An 18,507-nucleotide genomic window follows, 5' to 3' on the forward strand; every position below is an offset into this window, starting at 1 on the left:
GCCAGCGGGTACCACTTAAACTCAAAAGCATTTTCAAACATGACACAAAATACTGTTGTCTAGTTTATTTTCAATTAACAGATACAGAAAGCAGCAAATTGGCTTTTTTGTTAGCAGTAAAGAAATATTGAAAATAATGATAATAACAACAACAATAACAATTTAACATATGTTTACTGTGACTTATAATAATTATTTATAATTAAAAATAACTGAAGGCACTGCAATGCAATCTCAATGAGTTCCGGGAGGGCTCGCACTAACATGCTTTCGTCAATGTGCATAACTTTAACTTGTGCAACGACTGGTGGGAATGGTGACATCCAATAATATTTAAAAACTATTTGGAATTTAAAATATAAGAAAAAAATGAAAAACTACAAAATGAAAAACTACTTTAATATCTTTATCAAAAAAAAACAAAAAAAAAAAAAAAAAAACAGTTACCTCAGTGTAGATTAATTCTATTGTGTCATTGAAAGAAATACCATTGATTCATCGTAGCTATTAGGATTAATTGGCAATTAAAGAATTAAGACCACCAAAACCAAATTTAAACATCAAACAAGTATCCACAAAGGGCGCAAAGTCATATAAACAAGAATTTTCTAGGAGTGGTATGAGTGGAGAAAAAGGCTTGCAGGCTGTGAAATAGCTGACGGTTTATTCTGCTCATTTACCGCTGCATTTTGTGCCATCGCGAGAGTGTGACAGACATTGCATGGACAACTACAGGTGTCACCGACATGCATCATCTCTCGGAGAAGGTGAAAGATGCATATGGATAGTAGGGGAGCAGTGTCATATAAGTGAGAAATGTGATATAAATGAGCAGTGCAATACAAATGAGCAATGTAATATAAATGAGTTGTGTAAACAGTGATTTATGTGACTTCAATTATTTATTATTAAACTGAAATTGAAGTAAAAAAAAAAATTTGGGGAAAAACCACATCCTGCCGTTAGTTTTCATTTGCTGCCGAATTGTGTTAACATGCATATAGAAACATAAGGAGAACAAGAGATTGATTCCTAATGTCAGTTTATTTTTAATTAATACTATAGTAGTTCAGGGCCTGGTTCCCCGATAACACTCACTCTTAGACTCGAAAAATATATCTGACCAATGTTGTTTATGTTCTTAAGTGTGTTCCCCCAAAGTGTCCCTTAGGAAGCTTCTTAGCACGCTGCCTCTTACGTCCGACGTTACAAGAGCACTGTCTAAAGTGAAGGTGCTGAATTAGTTGGCATCGATTGCTCAGGAATCGATTTTCCACTTCACGCGATGGTGCAATACAGCGTTAAGAAAGACAACACGTTCTATACAAATGAAACATTCCTCAAATTATTGCAGTAACATTTATTTTAACATAGTTTAAGTTATCAGTAAAATATAGACCATAAATTAAATTATCAAATGGTCAGTAATACGTTCACACGATATGTTGTGACGGTTAGACGAACCGGGTATCCCTCGATAATCATCCACCCTCCTTATCCTGTTGTGCCGCTTCTTGACATGGGTTTAACGACTTATAAAAATTATTTAATACACTTTTATATTAATGGTAAGATACTTTACATTCAGAATTGATTGGCAAGCAGCTGCAGTTACTTCTGTTTAATGCAGTAATGATTGCCATTGGTTAATGTTTTAAAAAAAAGCAACCTATGAATAGAGAGAGAGAGTTAGAGACAGAATATGGTCGGGAAGCAATGTATAAAATGGCACCTATCCACTGTAAAAAGTGATTCTCTATATTTACTCAATAAAAATGTGACAACAGATTACAAGCAATATTATTAATTAAATTTAATACATTAGAATTAATTAGAATTAACCATTCAAAATGAGTAGAATAACATGAAAAAATTAAGTAAAATTTACACAAAAATATTGATTTCATTGGACAAAAAACAAACAAACATAAAACATTATGCCAAAGAATACTATGTTATGCATACAAGGCCACAACCTTTTGAACATGATGCCTGTATCATATCTATGTAAGCAACAAAAATGTGAATTTGTAAAAAGGTTGACATCATGTGCATGCATATAATGTTTTCACAGGGTGTTTCATGATCGCCAACTACTGGCCTTGCATGCATAACATAGTATTCTTTGGCATAATGTTTTTTGTTTCTTTGTTTCTTTGTCCAATGAAATCAATATTTTTGTGTAAATTTTACTTTATTTTTTTCATTTTATTCTACTCATTTTGAATGGTTAATTCGAATTAATTCTAATGTGTTAAATTTTATTAATAATATTGCTTGTAATCTGTTGTCACAATTTTATTGAGTAAATATGGAGAATCACTTTTTACAGTCCGTAGCCCTCTCCCTGTAGCAAAAAACCTTAGCGCTGCAAGCAGCTGGACTTCAGGGCTTAAAGCAAAATTCCGCCGCGTTATCCTGGCAGCAAGTGCAGGTCTGAGAAGTTCCAGCAGCTCCATAATGAGTTGTCTTGGGAAGCTAATTTTTATTTTTTTAATATAGCCACGTCAGGCAAGATGTCAAAAGGGCTTAAGTTTTGCCAAAAACCGACGCCGTCTTTGATTCAATACAAGGACACGTTGGATCATTGCCATAGTTCGTCATTTATAGATAGATAAGCCATTTAGAGCCAAATTGTTTGCCAGATTTTCGTTATCAAAAGTGATTGCCAATTCGCTTTAATGACATTACAAAATAGCCTAGGCTAATTACCACCATATTAGTTCTTATAGCAAATAAAGTCAACTTCATAAATAGGCCTGTATCCATTGCGAACAGATTTTATTATTAGTCTTAAGATGTCAATAACATAAAATCATTGTTGAGCCACAACTTTGTCAATATACAATAGTTTTTTACTTATACTGCGCTGATTTCTAAAAACTAGCTTCTTGAGCTCAAACAACGCTGATACTGAACTGCAGCACGTGCTGGTTAGATTGGTTCTCGTTTTCGAGTCAAGAACCCGTTGCATCGGTTTTCGGGTCACAAGTACACTGAACCAAGAACCGTTTTTGTCGGACGCATCCGATTTGAGAACCAAAGAGCTGTTGATAATGAGCATGGGTGATACAACGTGAAGCCGACTGACACACAGTGCATCTGAACTGAATTGGTTCTTTTGGTGATTGATTCTGAACTGATTACATTTTTTATTTAAATTTGATTCTGTGCTAATGTTATGAGCGTGGGTAAACCGAAGGCTTGAATAAAGGGCAATCTAGTGAAACGCAAGTTTATTTAATAACAAATAAATCGAATGGATTATGTATAGTAGGTGGATCACGTTTTCTGTGCTGAATTTATTTACTCTATATCTTCAAGACTTAAATCCTTGTATGCACATTATTGCTGTTACTGTATTTTGGTGTGTTGTTACAAAGTTAATTGTGTTCATGATTATGAGGTTTTTAACTGATGTAAAAATGTAAAAAGGCTCTTTAATATTGCACTGTATACATACATGGGCTCATTTAGTCTCCTTTTACAGTTTGTAAGTGTCCTTTTTTGAAGAAAAGAAAAAAATCTATGAGCTATGGAACTCCCTGCCTGGGGATATTAAGCTACTGCTGTATCCTCTTTTAAGTCTCTTTTAGGACAAGTTTTTATTGCATGACTTTTCTTAATTTTTATGGTTTTTTTTTTTTTTTTTGTATTTTGTTACTGTACTGATCGTTGTATTGTAAATAACTTTGTAACTTTGTTTTGAAAGGTGCTATATAAATAAATGTTCACTTAAGCTCCATTCCTAACCCTGACAGTCTAACATTATCTTTGTTCACTGTACATACTGTGCTCATAACATAACATACTTCATGATATGAACTACAATCAGTTAAAACTTAATAAAAATGCATTTAAACTTTAATTAAGTGACAGCTAACTAGCGATATCACTATTTATCGGCTACATATCAATTAATTAAAACAACATTATGTAAAAAAAAAAAAAAAAAAAAAAAAGTTCAGTCTTACCTGTGGAAGATATACCCCGAGATTTGTTTTTATTACTGTGGGACGGTTTGTAGACCCCCAAGCTGCCGATGAGTCAAGTACGTTTTTCTTCTGTCCAAAAGAGTGACGGAGAGTTGACCGGAGCAATATGGCGGCGACGTTGACGTGCGGTCGAGCGGCCAATGAGGCATAGGTATGGTGTGGTATGCCACAAAAAAAAAGAGAAAAGAAAGACGGAAACGAGGAAGTAACGCCCCCTTCCTGTTACAGTCCGCACATAATAAACGAGGACCCTTAAACAGGTAATACCGAAAGTACTACAATAAACAGAACCGCTATTTCGAGGCATTAACCTATTAACACTGGAGTGTTTAATCAGCTGCATATTTTCGGGTAAGATCAGACTTTATTCCTCATTTATAAAATCGGCTATATGTTTTGCCCTTCATTAGGCTAAGTTACAAGCTAATTTTTAAAACAGAATCCTACATTTCGACAGACTGACTAAAATGACGTCAATGCGATGATTAAAAGTGCCTTTATGATCTGTTTTATATTTACTTTTGATATCAGAAATAGCCTTAGACAAACACATATACGGAGTGAGAGAGAGTTTTATGTGTTTAGATCATTGCGACGTCAACAGAGTTTTATACATCTCCCTAACAGGTAATTTGCACAAGTAGCCTTGTTCGTGATTGCTAGAAACAACATTTAAGCAGTATTCTGTTGCATAAACGCGAGTAAAAAAAAACAACCAGGGCCTTATTCAAAAAATATTTTACATTACCCTTAATATAAGTTATCCTAAACAGTAGTAACAGTTTTTTTTTAGATAAGAGTTTTATCTTAAAACATATTCACAAAGCTGCTGAGACAAACTGTTAAGGGCCATGAACACTGATCTATATCTATATTATAGATCAGTGGCTATGAACCTCGTTGCTATGGATGATGTCAGCAAGCGTACTCTGCACACATTGATTGGCTGATAGGGGAGGGGTTGAAAAGAATTGAAAGAGGTTGAAGGAAATATTGCAGAGCGCTATATTAGGTGCGTTCGACTTGCAGCAGAAAGAAAGAGAGCAGTCGTTTGCAGTCGGGGGCGGAGTCGAGAAGGAAGCTGTCAAGCCGGTTTCTGCTTCCGGTAGTGATGCTGCTCTCGCTGTGTTTGGATATCTACACTAACCTGCAAACGGCTGGAGAGAGTAGTCGCTCACGGTGTTTGCATACTCTGTCACAGGTGAAGTGAATATAATGCAATATTTGTCAAATATGCCTACACAGACGTTTCAGAAATGTTTACATGAGTAACAGAAACATGTTTTATACTGCTTGATACGCGCAGTCTGTTCAAGAATAAAATTCAACAAAGTGGAGATATATGCTTTCATCAGTGTTTTATAATAAACATGTCTCAGCAAAAAAACCGATGTGGAATAGAGTGGGGGAGTGACGTCACTTTGGCGGATCGGCTGTTCGCATCCCCTTGACAAAAAGCCGATAGTAATACCCTTACGAAAAATAACCATGGTTTAATTATAGTAAAACAGTAGTAACCCATGGTTTTTTGGCGTATTGACTGCCATTTGTAAAACCACAGATTTACTACAAATACCATGGTTAAACTATGGTTAATATAGCAAAACCATGGTTAATTTGTGGTTACCATGGTTTAACTACAGTAACCATGGTTTTTTGGTTTTATCTGTAGTAAAACCATGGTTAATTTTCGTAAGGGTAGGGAAAATACAAACAAATTTTTGATTGAAATTTTACTTAAATGTACTATTCAATAAAATTCGAGTACATCTATTAACAGTAGAGTGAGCGAGTTTACGTTAAGATTAAACTTATGTTAGTTAATAAAGTACCACATTGCAGCTATGGTTTTATTAGGGTGGGTACACAAAATGTTATTTTATCCTTCTAGAAAATCCTCACTCCATGCTTTCTAACAGCTTTGTATGGCGTTAAACATTTAATTTTAACATGGCTTTAAGCACTATACAAACAAATGTGTTTCAGAAACACACGGTTATAACAGCCAGAGAAAAGACTAAGACAGAAATCAAGGGTCAAGAGCCCAACTAAAGCAAACACTGATCTCTAACATGGTTACTTCAAATGAAACAATAAATCAACATCTAAACCTTAGTTCATTCTCAATAAGATCTTCTGTAGACGTCTGACAGAAATAAAGTCAGTCTGGTTATTAATAAGTGGAGCTGGTGATGCTGTTTGTGGGGTTGTTTAATCAGATCTTGAGAGATTTCATGTATTTTATTTCAGTTGATTTCATCTAAGTCTGTGTCTGAAGTCAGTTGTAGTAGTTCTTGTGTTTCTCTTTTCTTCAGTGATTCTGTTTGTTAACAGCTGTTCATCACTAATTCACAATCAGCACTTAGTTAATCACTTAATTACTTAAATGCAAAGTTTTAAAACTTACATGGTTTAAATCAAGGCAATCTGTTTACTCAAACGGTTTGAGTAAAGTTTACTTATCGGGTTTTACAGTGTACATATCAGGCATTCATGTAAAGCATCTAATTTGTGCATAACTGGCTGTTATGTTAAATAAAGTTTACTAACTACAGCAATTCAAGTACATGTATGCCAATGTTGTATTCTCGTCTCATCTCAGATGCGCTGCAATGGGGATCCTGTGTGCAATTTTCAAAACATCTTCATAGGGATGCACGATAATATCGGCACAACATCGGTATCGGCCGATAAAAGCTTAAAATGACCATTATCGGTATCGGCCGATATGAATATTTCTGCCGATGAGCCAAACCGATATTCTCCAAGTGAAATAATTGACCTGTTTTTCAGATGTGAATGTCTGTCTACATTTGTAAAATAATAAATTTATGGTAGAATCAATACAGAAGAGATACATGGATTTCTCTTCAGTAAAATTAAAGTTTAAATATATCAGTATATATTTGTAAATATATCAGTATATATTTGTATATATATCGATATCGGTATCGGCATCGGCCAAAATTATTTAGAAAATATCGGCATATCGAATATCGGCCAAAATCCAATATCGTGCATCCCTACATCTTCAAGATGGCAGCATTTATTGGTGAATCCGATATAACAAAACCGATATCCGATTTTGACTAAATGTTTAAATATCAGCGACAATATTGGTAAATTGATATTTCGGTCAATCTCTATAATTTGGCCTGTTTATACAAGACTCTGTCCCCATTCCTGTGAGCATCTTCTTTGGTCTGACTGAGCTGTTTGAGTTTTGCAGTGAACCATTGTCTGTCATTGTTGTAGGTTTAATGTGTCCTGGAGGGATGCACGTCTTGACAGAAACTGATATATGATGAACAGTCTCTGTGAGCACATCCAGATCAGTGGCGGCAGCTTCAAAAACACTCCAATCAGTGAGGTCTAAACAGACACTAGTCCATATTCTCTGCTCTGATAATAAAAGATTTTTTTGGGACTTACGTTATTTGGATAATTATTACTGAAAAAAAATAAAAAATAAGTCAGTAAAATCTGATTCTGTTGCAGTGTTTTCTGTTGAACTGAAAAAAAATAATATATTGATATTTAATACAAATCAGTTTTTGTCCAATGTTATTGTTTTACTTTCAATAAATGTGTAGTTATTTTATTGGGCCTGTATTTTTCAAATTCAGTATCATTAAAAATGTTTAGATTAATTAAAAATGTGTAAAAAAAATATATATATTATTAAAAAGTATTTTTGGTTTTCGGCCAAGGTCATCCAATATTTTCAGTTTCGGTTTAGGCCAGGATTTTCATTTTAGTACATCGCTAAAGGTTTTTTTTTATTTTATTATTATTATTTTTTTAATAGAAATGAGAGCAGGACTCTAAAATGAGCGCTCCATCTCCTGGATCAAGCTGCAATCAGCCCATGAAGAATCTGGCCTCTGACCTCAGTGATGAAGCAGTTGCCTATGACCTCAGGTAAGACATTTTAGCATTAGTGAGTGTTGTCTCATGGAACCATCACAGAGAGGCACAAAATAGCTTTCCTGAAACTTTACTGTCACTGATCCTCTCTGGTAGAATGATCTTCCCTACTTTCCCAACAGTAAAATTCCTTTAAAATTTTCATGTACTTGACTGAATCTTTTTTTAAACCTTTTTTTTTTAATCTGTTCCTATTCTTTCACTGTTCATCATCTCATTTCTAGACTGCACTCTGAACAGTTATGAACCTTTATATTGCAGCAATTGTTCTGTTATTGCTTCGCTAAGATGAATTTAGTTCCTCATTTCTAACTAACTTTGGAAGAAAGTTTCTGGTAAAGCAATAAATGTAACTCTAAGTTGCATACAGGTTATTTACCATATGTTATGCTTTAAAATGCTTCTTTTGTTTGTCTTTTGTCAGTATCCGGAGTAGTGAGAGGCAGAGATCAGAGTGTCCAGAACCCAGCTGTGTGTCTGTGAAGAGTAACACATCCATGATGGAACCCCTTAAATTCAGTGATGGACCAGGGACCTCTGACTCTCCGTCAGTATAAACATTGGTTACCCTCTCTGTGAAATCCAGGCTAAAGTCTCAAAATCTAATTATGAGATAACAAGCATCAAAGTTAGATTGTAACCATTAATCAACCACTAATGTCAATGTCCTCACTGGTTGAATGATCTTCTCTACCTTCCCAAACAGTAAAATTCCTTTAAGTTTGTCATGTACTTGACTGAATCATTAAAAAATTTTTAATCTTTTTCTATTCTTTCAGTGTTTATTCTGTTCATCTCATTTCTAGACTGCACTCTGAACAGTTACTTGTATATTTCAGCAATTTTAATTTTATTGCCTCCATAGGATGAATTAGATTTTAGGTTCCTCATTTCTAATTAACTTTGGCAGAAAGTTTCTGGTAAAGCAATAAATGTAACTCTAAGTTGCATACAGGTTATTTACCATATGTTATGCTTTAAAATGCTTCTTTTGTCTGTCTTTTGTCAGTATCTGGAGTAGTGAGAGGCAGAGATCAGAGTGTCCAGAACCCAGCTTTGTGTCTGTGAAGAGTAACTCATCCATGATGGAACCCCTTAAATTCATTGATGGACCAGGGACCTCTGACCCCCTGTTAGTATAAACATTGGGGACCCTCTCTGTGAAATCCAGGCTAAAGTCTCAAAATCGCATTATGAGATAACAAGCATCAAAGTTTGATTTCAAGCATTAATTTCACTATGATTACAATATTTGACATGGTCTTAGTTTGTAATAAAAATATAAATGTTACATTTTTAAAGAATGTTTTTTTTTTTTTTTTACCTTATGAAGGATGATTCTAAAAAAAAAAAAAAAGTAAATCTCCAACAAAAATTTTAATTGTGAGTTTTCACAGACAGGGTCACATACTGTATACTTAGTAATTGACTGTAGTGTATTACAAATAAACAATACTTTAATAAACTTTAATGAAGCAACATTAAATGTATTCCAAAATATGCAACATACTAAGCAGAAGTGCCTCCCAAAATGATACCTGGTAACTGTGTTTTATGAGTCATTGTCATATTAGTCATTGTAATTACTGTCATTGTCTTTTTGCTGCTATTGTCTTTTCTATTTCAGCAGGGGAGAGATATATGATCTGATCAAATCTTTATCATACTCTGTATCCACCTATCAGAACCACAGCAGTCAGAATATAAATGTTTCTGACCTTCTGACCCTCAAAAAAAGTATTCATAAAACACACACTCTGTTGGAAGAGCCTGAAGCCCTGATACAGGATTCTCACCAATCAATAGATGATGTCCTTCATAGATTCAAAGACCACCACAAAACCAGCATGAAGAAAAAGTGGGAGAGATTATCTGAAGGAAACAAACAAGAGAATGTAACCCTCCTGAACAGCATCTACACACAGCTCTACATCATAGAGGGAGAGAGAGAAGGAGTGAATGAAGAACATGAGGTTTTACAGATGGACAAAACATCCAGAACACAACACTCACAAGACACTTCAATCTACTGCAATGACATCTTTAAAGCTTCACCTAAAGCAGGATTTGAGGAGAAAGACCAGATCAAGACTGTTCTTACTAAAGGCATCGCTGGAATTGGAAAAACCGTCTCTGTGCAGAAGTTCATTCTGGACTGGGCCGAGGGAAAAGCCAATCAGGATGTAGATTTTATGTTTGTGCTCCCATTTCGAGAACTGAACTTGATCCGAGATCATCAGTACAGTCTTCACAGACTTCTGCTGGACTTTCATCCTGAACTTCAAGATCTGGACTCACAGATTTATGAGCAGTGCAAAGTTGTGTTCATCTTTGATGGTCTGGATGAAAGCAGAATCACACTGATGTTTTCAGACGCTCAGAAAGTTTGTGATGTGACTGAGACTTCATCAGTGGGTGTGTTGATGTCAAACCTCATGAAAGGAGAGCTGCTTCCCTCTGCTCTTATCTGGATCACTTCCAGACCAGCAGCAGCCAATCAGATCCCCTCCGAATACATCCACCGTCTGACAGAAATTCAGGGATTCACTGAGCCTCAGAAGGAGAAATATTTCAGGAAGAGAATCAGTGATGAGCATCAAGCCAATATAATCATCTCACACATCAGAAGAGCAAGAAGCCTCCACATCATGTGCCACATCCCCGTCTTCTGCTGGATCTCATCCACTGTGCTTCAGAAGCTCCTGGAAGAAGATCCGAAAGCAGAAATCCCTCAAACTCTGACTGAAATGTACATCCACTTCCTGCTGATTCAGATCAACATGAGGAAGCAGAAGTATGAAGAGAGAGATCCAGATAAACTCCTGCAGTCCAACAGAGAAGTGATTGTGAAACTTGCTGAAGTGGCTTTCAAACAGCTGATGAAGGGCAATGTGATGTTCTATGAGGAGGACCTGATTGAGAGCAGCATAGACATTACTGATGCATCATTGTATACTGGTATTTGCACTGAGATCTTTAAGGAGGAGTCTGTGATTCATCAGAGGAATGTCTACAGCTTCATTCATTTAAGCATTCAAGAGTTTCTCGCTGCTTTGTATGTGTTTTACTATTATGTATGTGCAATTATGGAGGGATTAAAGAATTTTGCTTCAGTACAACATTTGCTTAAAATTGCAGTGGATGAAGCCCTTGAGAGTGAGAATGGACATCTGGATCTGTTCCTGCGGTTCCTGCTGGGCGTCTCACTGGAGTCCAATCAGAGACTCTTACAGGATCTACTGACACACACAGAGAACAGCTCAGAGAGCATCAGGAGAACCACACAGTACATTAAAGAGAAGATCAAAGATGGACATAGACTCTCCACTGAAAGATCCATCAATCTGTTCCTCTGTCTGCTGGAAGTGAAAGATCAAACTCTGTCCAAGGAGATTAAGGAGTTTGTGAAATCAGACAAACACTCAGAGAAGAAACTCTCTCCTGCTCACTGCTCAACAATCGCCTACATGCTTCAGATGTTAGAGGAGCCGCTGGATGAGCTGGACCTCAAGAAATACAACACATCAGATGAGGGAAGAAGAAGACTGTTACCAGCTGCCAGCAGCTGCACTAAAGCCCTGTGAGTGTCTATTTCTATATCGTCTATAAAGAAAATCTAAAAACTTTGAACGACTTCTTATGCTGATGACCATTAAAATGCATCCTTACAGTCTGTGAAAAGGGTCTATAAGATGCATTTTCACTTTAAAACATATTACACTCAAAGAAAACATGCTGTTTTTCAGTCTTTCTGGCTGTAATCTAACTGACCAGGACTGTGAAAGTGTGTCATCAGCTCTAAAATCCTCAAACTCTGCCCTGAGAGAGTTGGATCTGAGTAACAATGACCTGCATGATTCAGGAGTGAAGCTGCTCTCTGATGGATTAAAGAGTGAAAATTGTCAGCTACAAAAACTAAGGTATTTAGGAACATATGAGAGGTCATATAGTCAGCTGATCATAATGTTGATTTGTGTTTGTAGATGATCTTACTGTGTTTTTTAGGTTATCAGGCTGTATGGTGACCGAGAAAGGCTGTGGTTTTTTGTCTTCAGCTCTGAGTTCAAACCCCTTACATCTGAGAGAGCTGGATCTGAGCTACAACCACCCAGGACAGTTAGGAGTGCAGCTGCTCAAACACAAACTGGAGGATACAAAATATAAACTGGAGATACTCAAGTATGTGGGTAGTAAGAGTGATATTTGGATTTACACTATATTGTTAATCTTACAGATAAAAAGGTTGATCAAACTGTGCATCATGCCTCTCGGCACACTATAGCTGTGAAAATGGTTGCAATATACCAGAGTTGTGACTTTCAAGTCACAACCAAGTCTTCAAGACATATCCCAAATTCTCGAAGAGTTAAAGTTAATTCACTAATTAAGTTACTAATTAAATGGTGATTTAGAGAGGATCATATAATGATGGTTTATTGGTTAAAATTATGCCCCCTTCGTGGAGATCAGTGTTTGTTTTGTTGGGCTCTTCTTTCAGACAGTTAGATTCAATAAACCGGTTAAAAAAAAAAACGTTCTTTTACGCTCTATGTATTGATGTAATTGGCGATGATGTAATGGCATCAAGTCTATCAAACATTCAAATATATAAAGTCAGTAATCATAACTTTAGTCAATTAAAAACATCAATCATGAAAAGTTTACAATTATGCAACAACGCACCTAAATAGTTACAGCAATAATGTGCTGACAAGCAATTAAGTCTTGAAGATATAAAGTAAATAAATTATGTGTCATCAATGCAGAAGACATGATCGACTTACTATACATAATCCATTGCAATTTATTTGTTATTAAATAAACTTACATTTCACCAGATTTCCCTTCATTCAAGCCTTTGGTTTATCAGCGCTCATAACATTGGCACAGAATCATTTCAGAATCAATAACCAAGAGAACAAGTTCAGTTCAGATGTGCTGTGTGTCAGTCTGCTTCACACTGAATCACGAATGTGCAGTATCTTCAGCTTCTCGGTTCTCAAATCAGACATGTCCGAAGGAAACTGTTCTCAGTTCAGTGTATTGGTGATTCAAAAACCGATGGTTCTTGACTCAAAAACGACAACTGCTCCCGCAGTGGGAGTGTACGTTCATTATCTGGCTCTGCTCGGTGTTCATCTTCAGTTCTCTCTTCACAGCAGTTCAGTAAGTTAATAACAATAAATTAATTACTCCGGGATATTGGTTTATTTTGAGTGTCAGTGACGTAAAAAAAAAAATAAAATAACAGCTTAAGTAATTTGTGGATTAATGCTTATTGGAGACGCGGAGCATTTCAAATGATTCATTTTGAATTGGTGAACTAGGAGCACCTGTTTTTGTTGAAATCATCATGAGCTGGCCTAATTACAATCAAAATAACTTTTGTATTATTATCATATATATGTTTAGGTTTTTCATAATCAACCATATGAAACTACAGCACATAAAACAAAGTACCATAAAATAGTGCTGATCTAATGGTTGCAGTGAATGATTTATAAATCTATGCAATGCATATAAAAATAAGAATAATAATTTTCAGTGCTATTTCGACACACAGCGAATCAAGAACCAGCATATGAATCTTAACAAAATGCTTAATGTGACAATGCATGCCAGGTAACACCATATTAAAAACTCCCATCTTGCACGGCAATATAAAAAAAATAATATTTTCAACACTGTTGAGAATTGTATGATAAGTGTTCATATCTTAAAGCCTAAGCCAATGCAGCTATCTGTCTGTCTGTCAATCAATCAATCAAAGCATTACAGTGGCATTTGTTTAGTGGGCCTTTTTTTCAGTTCAGTAATATCTGAATGTCAGTCAATAAACCAAAGAGAGACCACTACATGAGGCTCATTTGTCATGAGTTATAGGCAAAAAGTTTAAACACAAGGTTGGTACTTCAAGGTTTGATTTGCTTCGAAGCAGATGACTTTGAATTTGTAAAACGGTCAAGAGACCAACTGAAGCAAACCTTGACAACAATTTTGGTGGCATCGGTTTTCTTTTTTTTTCAGAATTTAGCAGTAAGAAATTACTTGTTATCCAGTTTTTTATAACGACTATGCATTCCATTCGTTTTTCAAATTGGTATGTTTCGCCGGGCCACAAAGAAAAGAGTATCATCAGCATAACAGTGAAAGCTAACACCGTGTTTCCTGATGATACCTGCCAAGGGTAACATGTAAAGTGTGAAGAGTAAATGCCCTAGTACTGAGCCTGGAGGTACTCCATACTGCACTTGTGATCGATATGATACCTCTTCATTCACTGTTACGAATTGATGGCAGTCATACAAGTACGATTTAAACCATGCTAATGCACTTAGTATCAAGGTCTCTGTGTTCATTTGGATAATTATGTTGAGTGGACATATTATTTACAAAGGATAACAAGCTGTCTATTTGCTTACATATATGTATGCAAATGAGCCACATGCTTCAGTAGCATGGTTGTTTTCCAGTGCTACCTTGTTTGAGTAAATTAACAAAGTAACTAGATAGATATTACACATAAATTTACTCAATTCCTTTGCTAAATGTAACTTAGTTAGATTTTACTTAATTAAATACTTAAATTGTACTTAAAATGTATGTGTGCAAAAACTTGCAAAGTAAAAATTAAGTAAATCTACTTATTATTATTTTTTTTTCAAATTTAGTTGTCACCTTATTGAACATTATTTGTTGGCATATATGTTTTTGTCTCTTTAGTGTGGACCATGGAGGACATTTGAGGATCAGACCAGGACTGAGAAAATGTACATGCACACACATACACACACACCTATGAATATTTAATTATGTCAGATGTTCTGATCAATCTTTCTGTGTTCAGATGCCTGTGATCTCACACTGGATCCAAACACAGCACACACTCAACTCATCTTGTCTGAGAAGAACAAAACAGCAACATGTAAGAAAGAGCATCAACAATATCCTGATCATCCAGAGAGATTTGAGAACTGTGAGCAGGTTATGTGCAGAGAGAGTCTGACTGGACGCTGTTACTGGGAGGTTGAATGGCATGGCTCAGGGCATGTAGCAATGACATATAAAAGAATCTGCAGGAAAGGAGGAAGTAACTGTAGGTTTGGACGGAATGAAATGTCATGGAGTCTTTATTGTAGTGATAACTTGTACACTTTTTGGTGCAATAATAAGACAACTGACATTCCTGCCCCTACGTCGCGCTCTAATAGAGTAGGAGTATATCTGGACTGGTCGGCTGGCTCTCTGTCCTTCTACTGCATCTATGACACACACACACTCATACACATACACACATTCAACACCACATTCACTGAACCCATCTATGCTGGAATTGTAGTTTATCCTGATTGTTCAGTTTTTCTGTGTGAGAATTAACAGCCTTCTGTGAGAAGCCTCTATGGAATCACATTTTAACCTCCTAATCTTACAGATGTAATTTTCTCACATTAATACCATTACCATAACATATTCAAAATGTAATAGAAAAAAATGCACTCTGACCTTAAACTACTGTAGCAGCACTGGGTTGTACATAATAATTAACTCAAATGATATATAGGGAATTTTAATAATTAATCAGGAATATGATTAATATATCTCATATGACAGTTACATTAAAATTATTGAAGATGAAAAATAGGTCAATTGTATATATCAATAACTCATTATAAGGCACTGTAATTTACTCATTGATATGTCAATATTCCATTCTTCATATCAATTACAGTGATATCTCTTACTGTAAATTACTGCAAATCAAACAGTGGTTTGTCCAGCACTGGCCGTAAGATTAACTTATCAACTTTCAATACAGTTATCACTTCTTATAATTCAAGGAAAAATATTATCTGGCCATGAAAACATTATCCTATCATTATGAAATTTCGTTACTAAAAGTAAAGAGCTTGTAGCTGAAGATAAGACATTTCATTGACTCATAGTGTGAGTGCTTAGACAGAGGCAATCATGAATATATATTGGTTTTTAATAATTGAACTAATAATACATCAAACTACATATCACACAGAGTAAATAACGCGTACGACAATACAGACAGTAAACTTTGTACAAGACGTAACGGAATCCAAATGAGGGAGAGAGAGAGAGAGAGGTGATGAGAGAGAGAGGTGAGAGAATTAGGCGTGATCACAGAATAATTGCTCAGTTTTGCAAACTCACAGACAGTAACCCTTAAAAGACAACAACAGCCGACGTGCTGAGATCAACGGTGATAGGAGAGTGGACCAAGATCGCGAAGGAGGAAATTCCTGGGTCAGTTCTTATGGCTGACTGGTTCCCGCCTCTGTTTGCGTGAACAACCAATGAATGTCCGCGATCTGAAGCGGGAAAAACGTTCCTTTGTCTCTGGGGAAACGCCCACTCTAATAAGTTCTGGCTTATCAGATTTCAGCAGTGATATTCTAGCAAGTCCGTAATTCCAGATTAATACATTTTACAAACTTTTCCTGTAGGTGGATAGTTGGGTCACAACATGACAATTCCACAGATACCAAAAATTACATATATAACTGATAGAAACACGACATTACATTCATATGAAGAATAACACACATTTAAAGTTTGATTAACCAACGATAAAATTGTAGATACTCCAATTTTTGATTATGGAAAACATCTAATGCACCAAAAAGCAATACTCAATACATTTAGAATACATTGAGAGAAGGTACCAGTGAGCTAGCTTTTTCCTGTCCTGTTTCCCAGTGGGATCATAAAGTTTTATGAGCTGGTCAGGAGTAGGGTTACAGAATCATGACTCTTATTTGAGAACATTAAATTAGGAGAAGCATTTCCAATTTACAAGTTAGCAACTTGTCATAATCCTCACATAACAAGAATTAACCATTTTATGCCAAACACAAACCTATTCAAAATACATATTATTAAGGACTTACATAAAGAGCATAAAGAAAAGTTTGTTTGTGTGTGATTATGTGTGTGTGTGTGTTGTGGAATGGGTTTCGTTTCTCCTTTGAGGCTGCTCACGTGACTGTGGAATTTCTGTCCAGGGTGACATAAATTTAAATACAGCCAAGCTGGTGCCAGGCCAGGCATTTAGTTTAGAGAGAGTTGGGTTTATATGCTTGAATTCAAAATCTGCAAGCTTTGGGTTTGCATTGTTTTAGATTCAACAAACCGTGATTCATTAGTTCAGAACCCATGAATCGATGAACTGTATATCCGTTACTCTACAATAACATGCTCAAATTGGAAATGGTACGCAATATGATATCAATGATTAATAATTATTTGTGATGTTTTCCAACTTAGAATTGGACGCTTTAACAATATTATGAAACATTTTCATCATTTATTTTTTATTTATTTACTTTTTTTTTTAAAGTATGTCGCCTCAAGGCAACATTGTACCACAACAGACAAATTTAAATATTTGACATTTTCATGCAGAAAAAAATATTTATTGACAAAATCAATGTCTTTAAATAAACACTTGAACAACTATCTAGTTTTATTGTATGTTATGTTTATCATATTGCACATTTAATAAAAAGTAACATTTCATATCCAGCTGCTTTTTTTCATGCAACATTGTACCATCATTGATCACAGGTATGATGAAATCATCATATCAGATATCAAATCAAAACTTTACAATCAGTCTTGTTTCAAGGTTTAAAAAAATCATGTTATCCTAAAATATACGTTATCTTTATAAGCCTGTACACACACCAATGTAAAATGAACTTCCTCATTAATGAGACCTCCCCATCTAACACGGAACATTCTCAGAACTTTTGCAAACATTCTTTTGAGGTTACAAACAAACATTCCTCCAGTAATGTTAATATAATGTTTGTTCAAAGTTATTTGGTCTTTAATAATGTTCTCAAATGGTTAGATAAAAATGTTGTATTTAGGCATTTTGTGTTTTATGTTCTCTTAATAATGAGATAAAACATTCTTAGAAAAACATTGAACACCCTTCTCAGCTAACAGGCAACATTCTTAGGAGGTTGATACAACATTACTTATACTGTACTTCAGGTTTATTTTATTAAGTATACTTAAAGGGATAGTTCACCCAAAAATCTAAATTGTATCATTAATAACTTACCTTCATGTCGTTCCAAACCCGTGAGACCTCTATTTATCTTCAGAACACAGTTTAAGATATTTTAGATTTAGTCCGAGAGCTCTCAGTCCCTCCATTGAAGCTGTGTGTACAGTATACTGTCCATATCCAGAAAGGTAAGAAAAACGTAATCGAAGTAGTCCATGTGACATCAGAGTCCGTTGGAATTTTTTGAAGCATCGAAAATACATTTTCATCCAAAAATAGCAAAAACTACAACTTTTTTTCAGTATTGTCTTCTCTTCCAGGTCTGTTGTGAGAGAGTGTTCAAAACAAACCAGTCCGCGAATGAATCATTCGATGTAAACAGATCTTTTTGAACCAGTTCACCAAATCGAACTGAATCATTTTAAATGGTTGAAGAGTGTTGGTAAACATGTGACCCTGGACCACAAAACCAGTCAAGGGACAAATTTTTTAATTGAGATTTATACATCTTCTGACAGCTGAATAAATATGATTTCCATT

The 18,507-nt window shown here is 35.4% G+C and overlaps 1 protein-coding gene across 10 annotated transcripts; it reads left to right on the forward strand.

Moving 5' to 3' along the window:
* Positions 1–4,199: 4,199 nt before the first annotated feature.
* LOC113099747 (NLR family CARD domain-containing protein 3-like) lies at positions 4,200–15,564 on the forward strand. 10 transcript variants are annotated; one of them, XM_026264681.1, is made up of 11 exons: positions 4,200–4,346; positions 4,876–5,196; positions 7,251–7,365; positions 7,804–7,916; positions 8,347–8,469; positions 8,932–9,054; positions 9,550–11,502; positions 11,669–11,842; positions 11,928–12,101; positions 14,646–14,692; positions 14,770–15,564. In XM_026264681.1, the coding sequence occupies exons 4-11, from the start codon at positions 7,825–7,827 to the stop codon at positions 15,297–15,299; spliced, it is 3,216 nt and encodes a 1,071-aa protein (XP_026120466.1). In that variant the 5' UTR covers positions 4,200–4,346; positions 4,876–5,196; positions 7,251–7,365; positions 7,804–7,824; the 3' UTR covers positions 15,300–15,564. The 10 variants fall into 10 exon arrangements, with proteins under 10 accessions (XP_026120466.1, XP_026120470.1, XP_026120471.1 ...); XM_026264685.1 differs by having other exon boundaries at positions 7,251–7,360; XM_026264686.1 differs by lacking the exon at positions 7,251–7,365.
* Positions 15,565–18,507: the final 2,943 nt, after the last annotated feature.

Source organism: Carassius auratus, unplaced genomic scaffold (genome assembly GCF_003368295.1).
Source record: "Carassius auratus strain Wakin unplaced genomic scaffold, ASM336829v1 scaf_tig00217029, whole genome shotgun sequence".
In the NCBI taxonomy this organism is placed as follows: domain Eukaryota; kingdom Metazoa; phylum Chordata; class Actinopteri; order Cypriniformes; family Cyprinidae; genus Carassius; species Carassius auratus.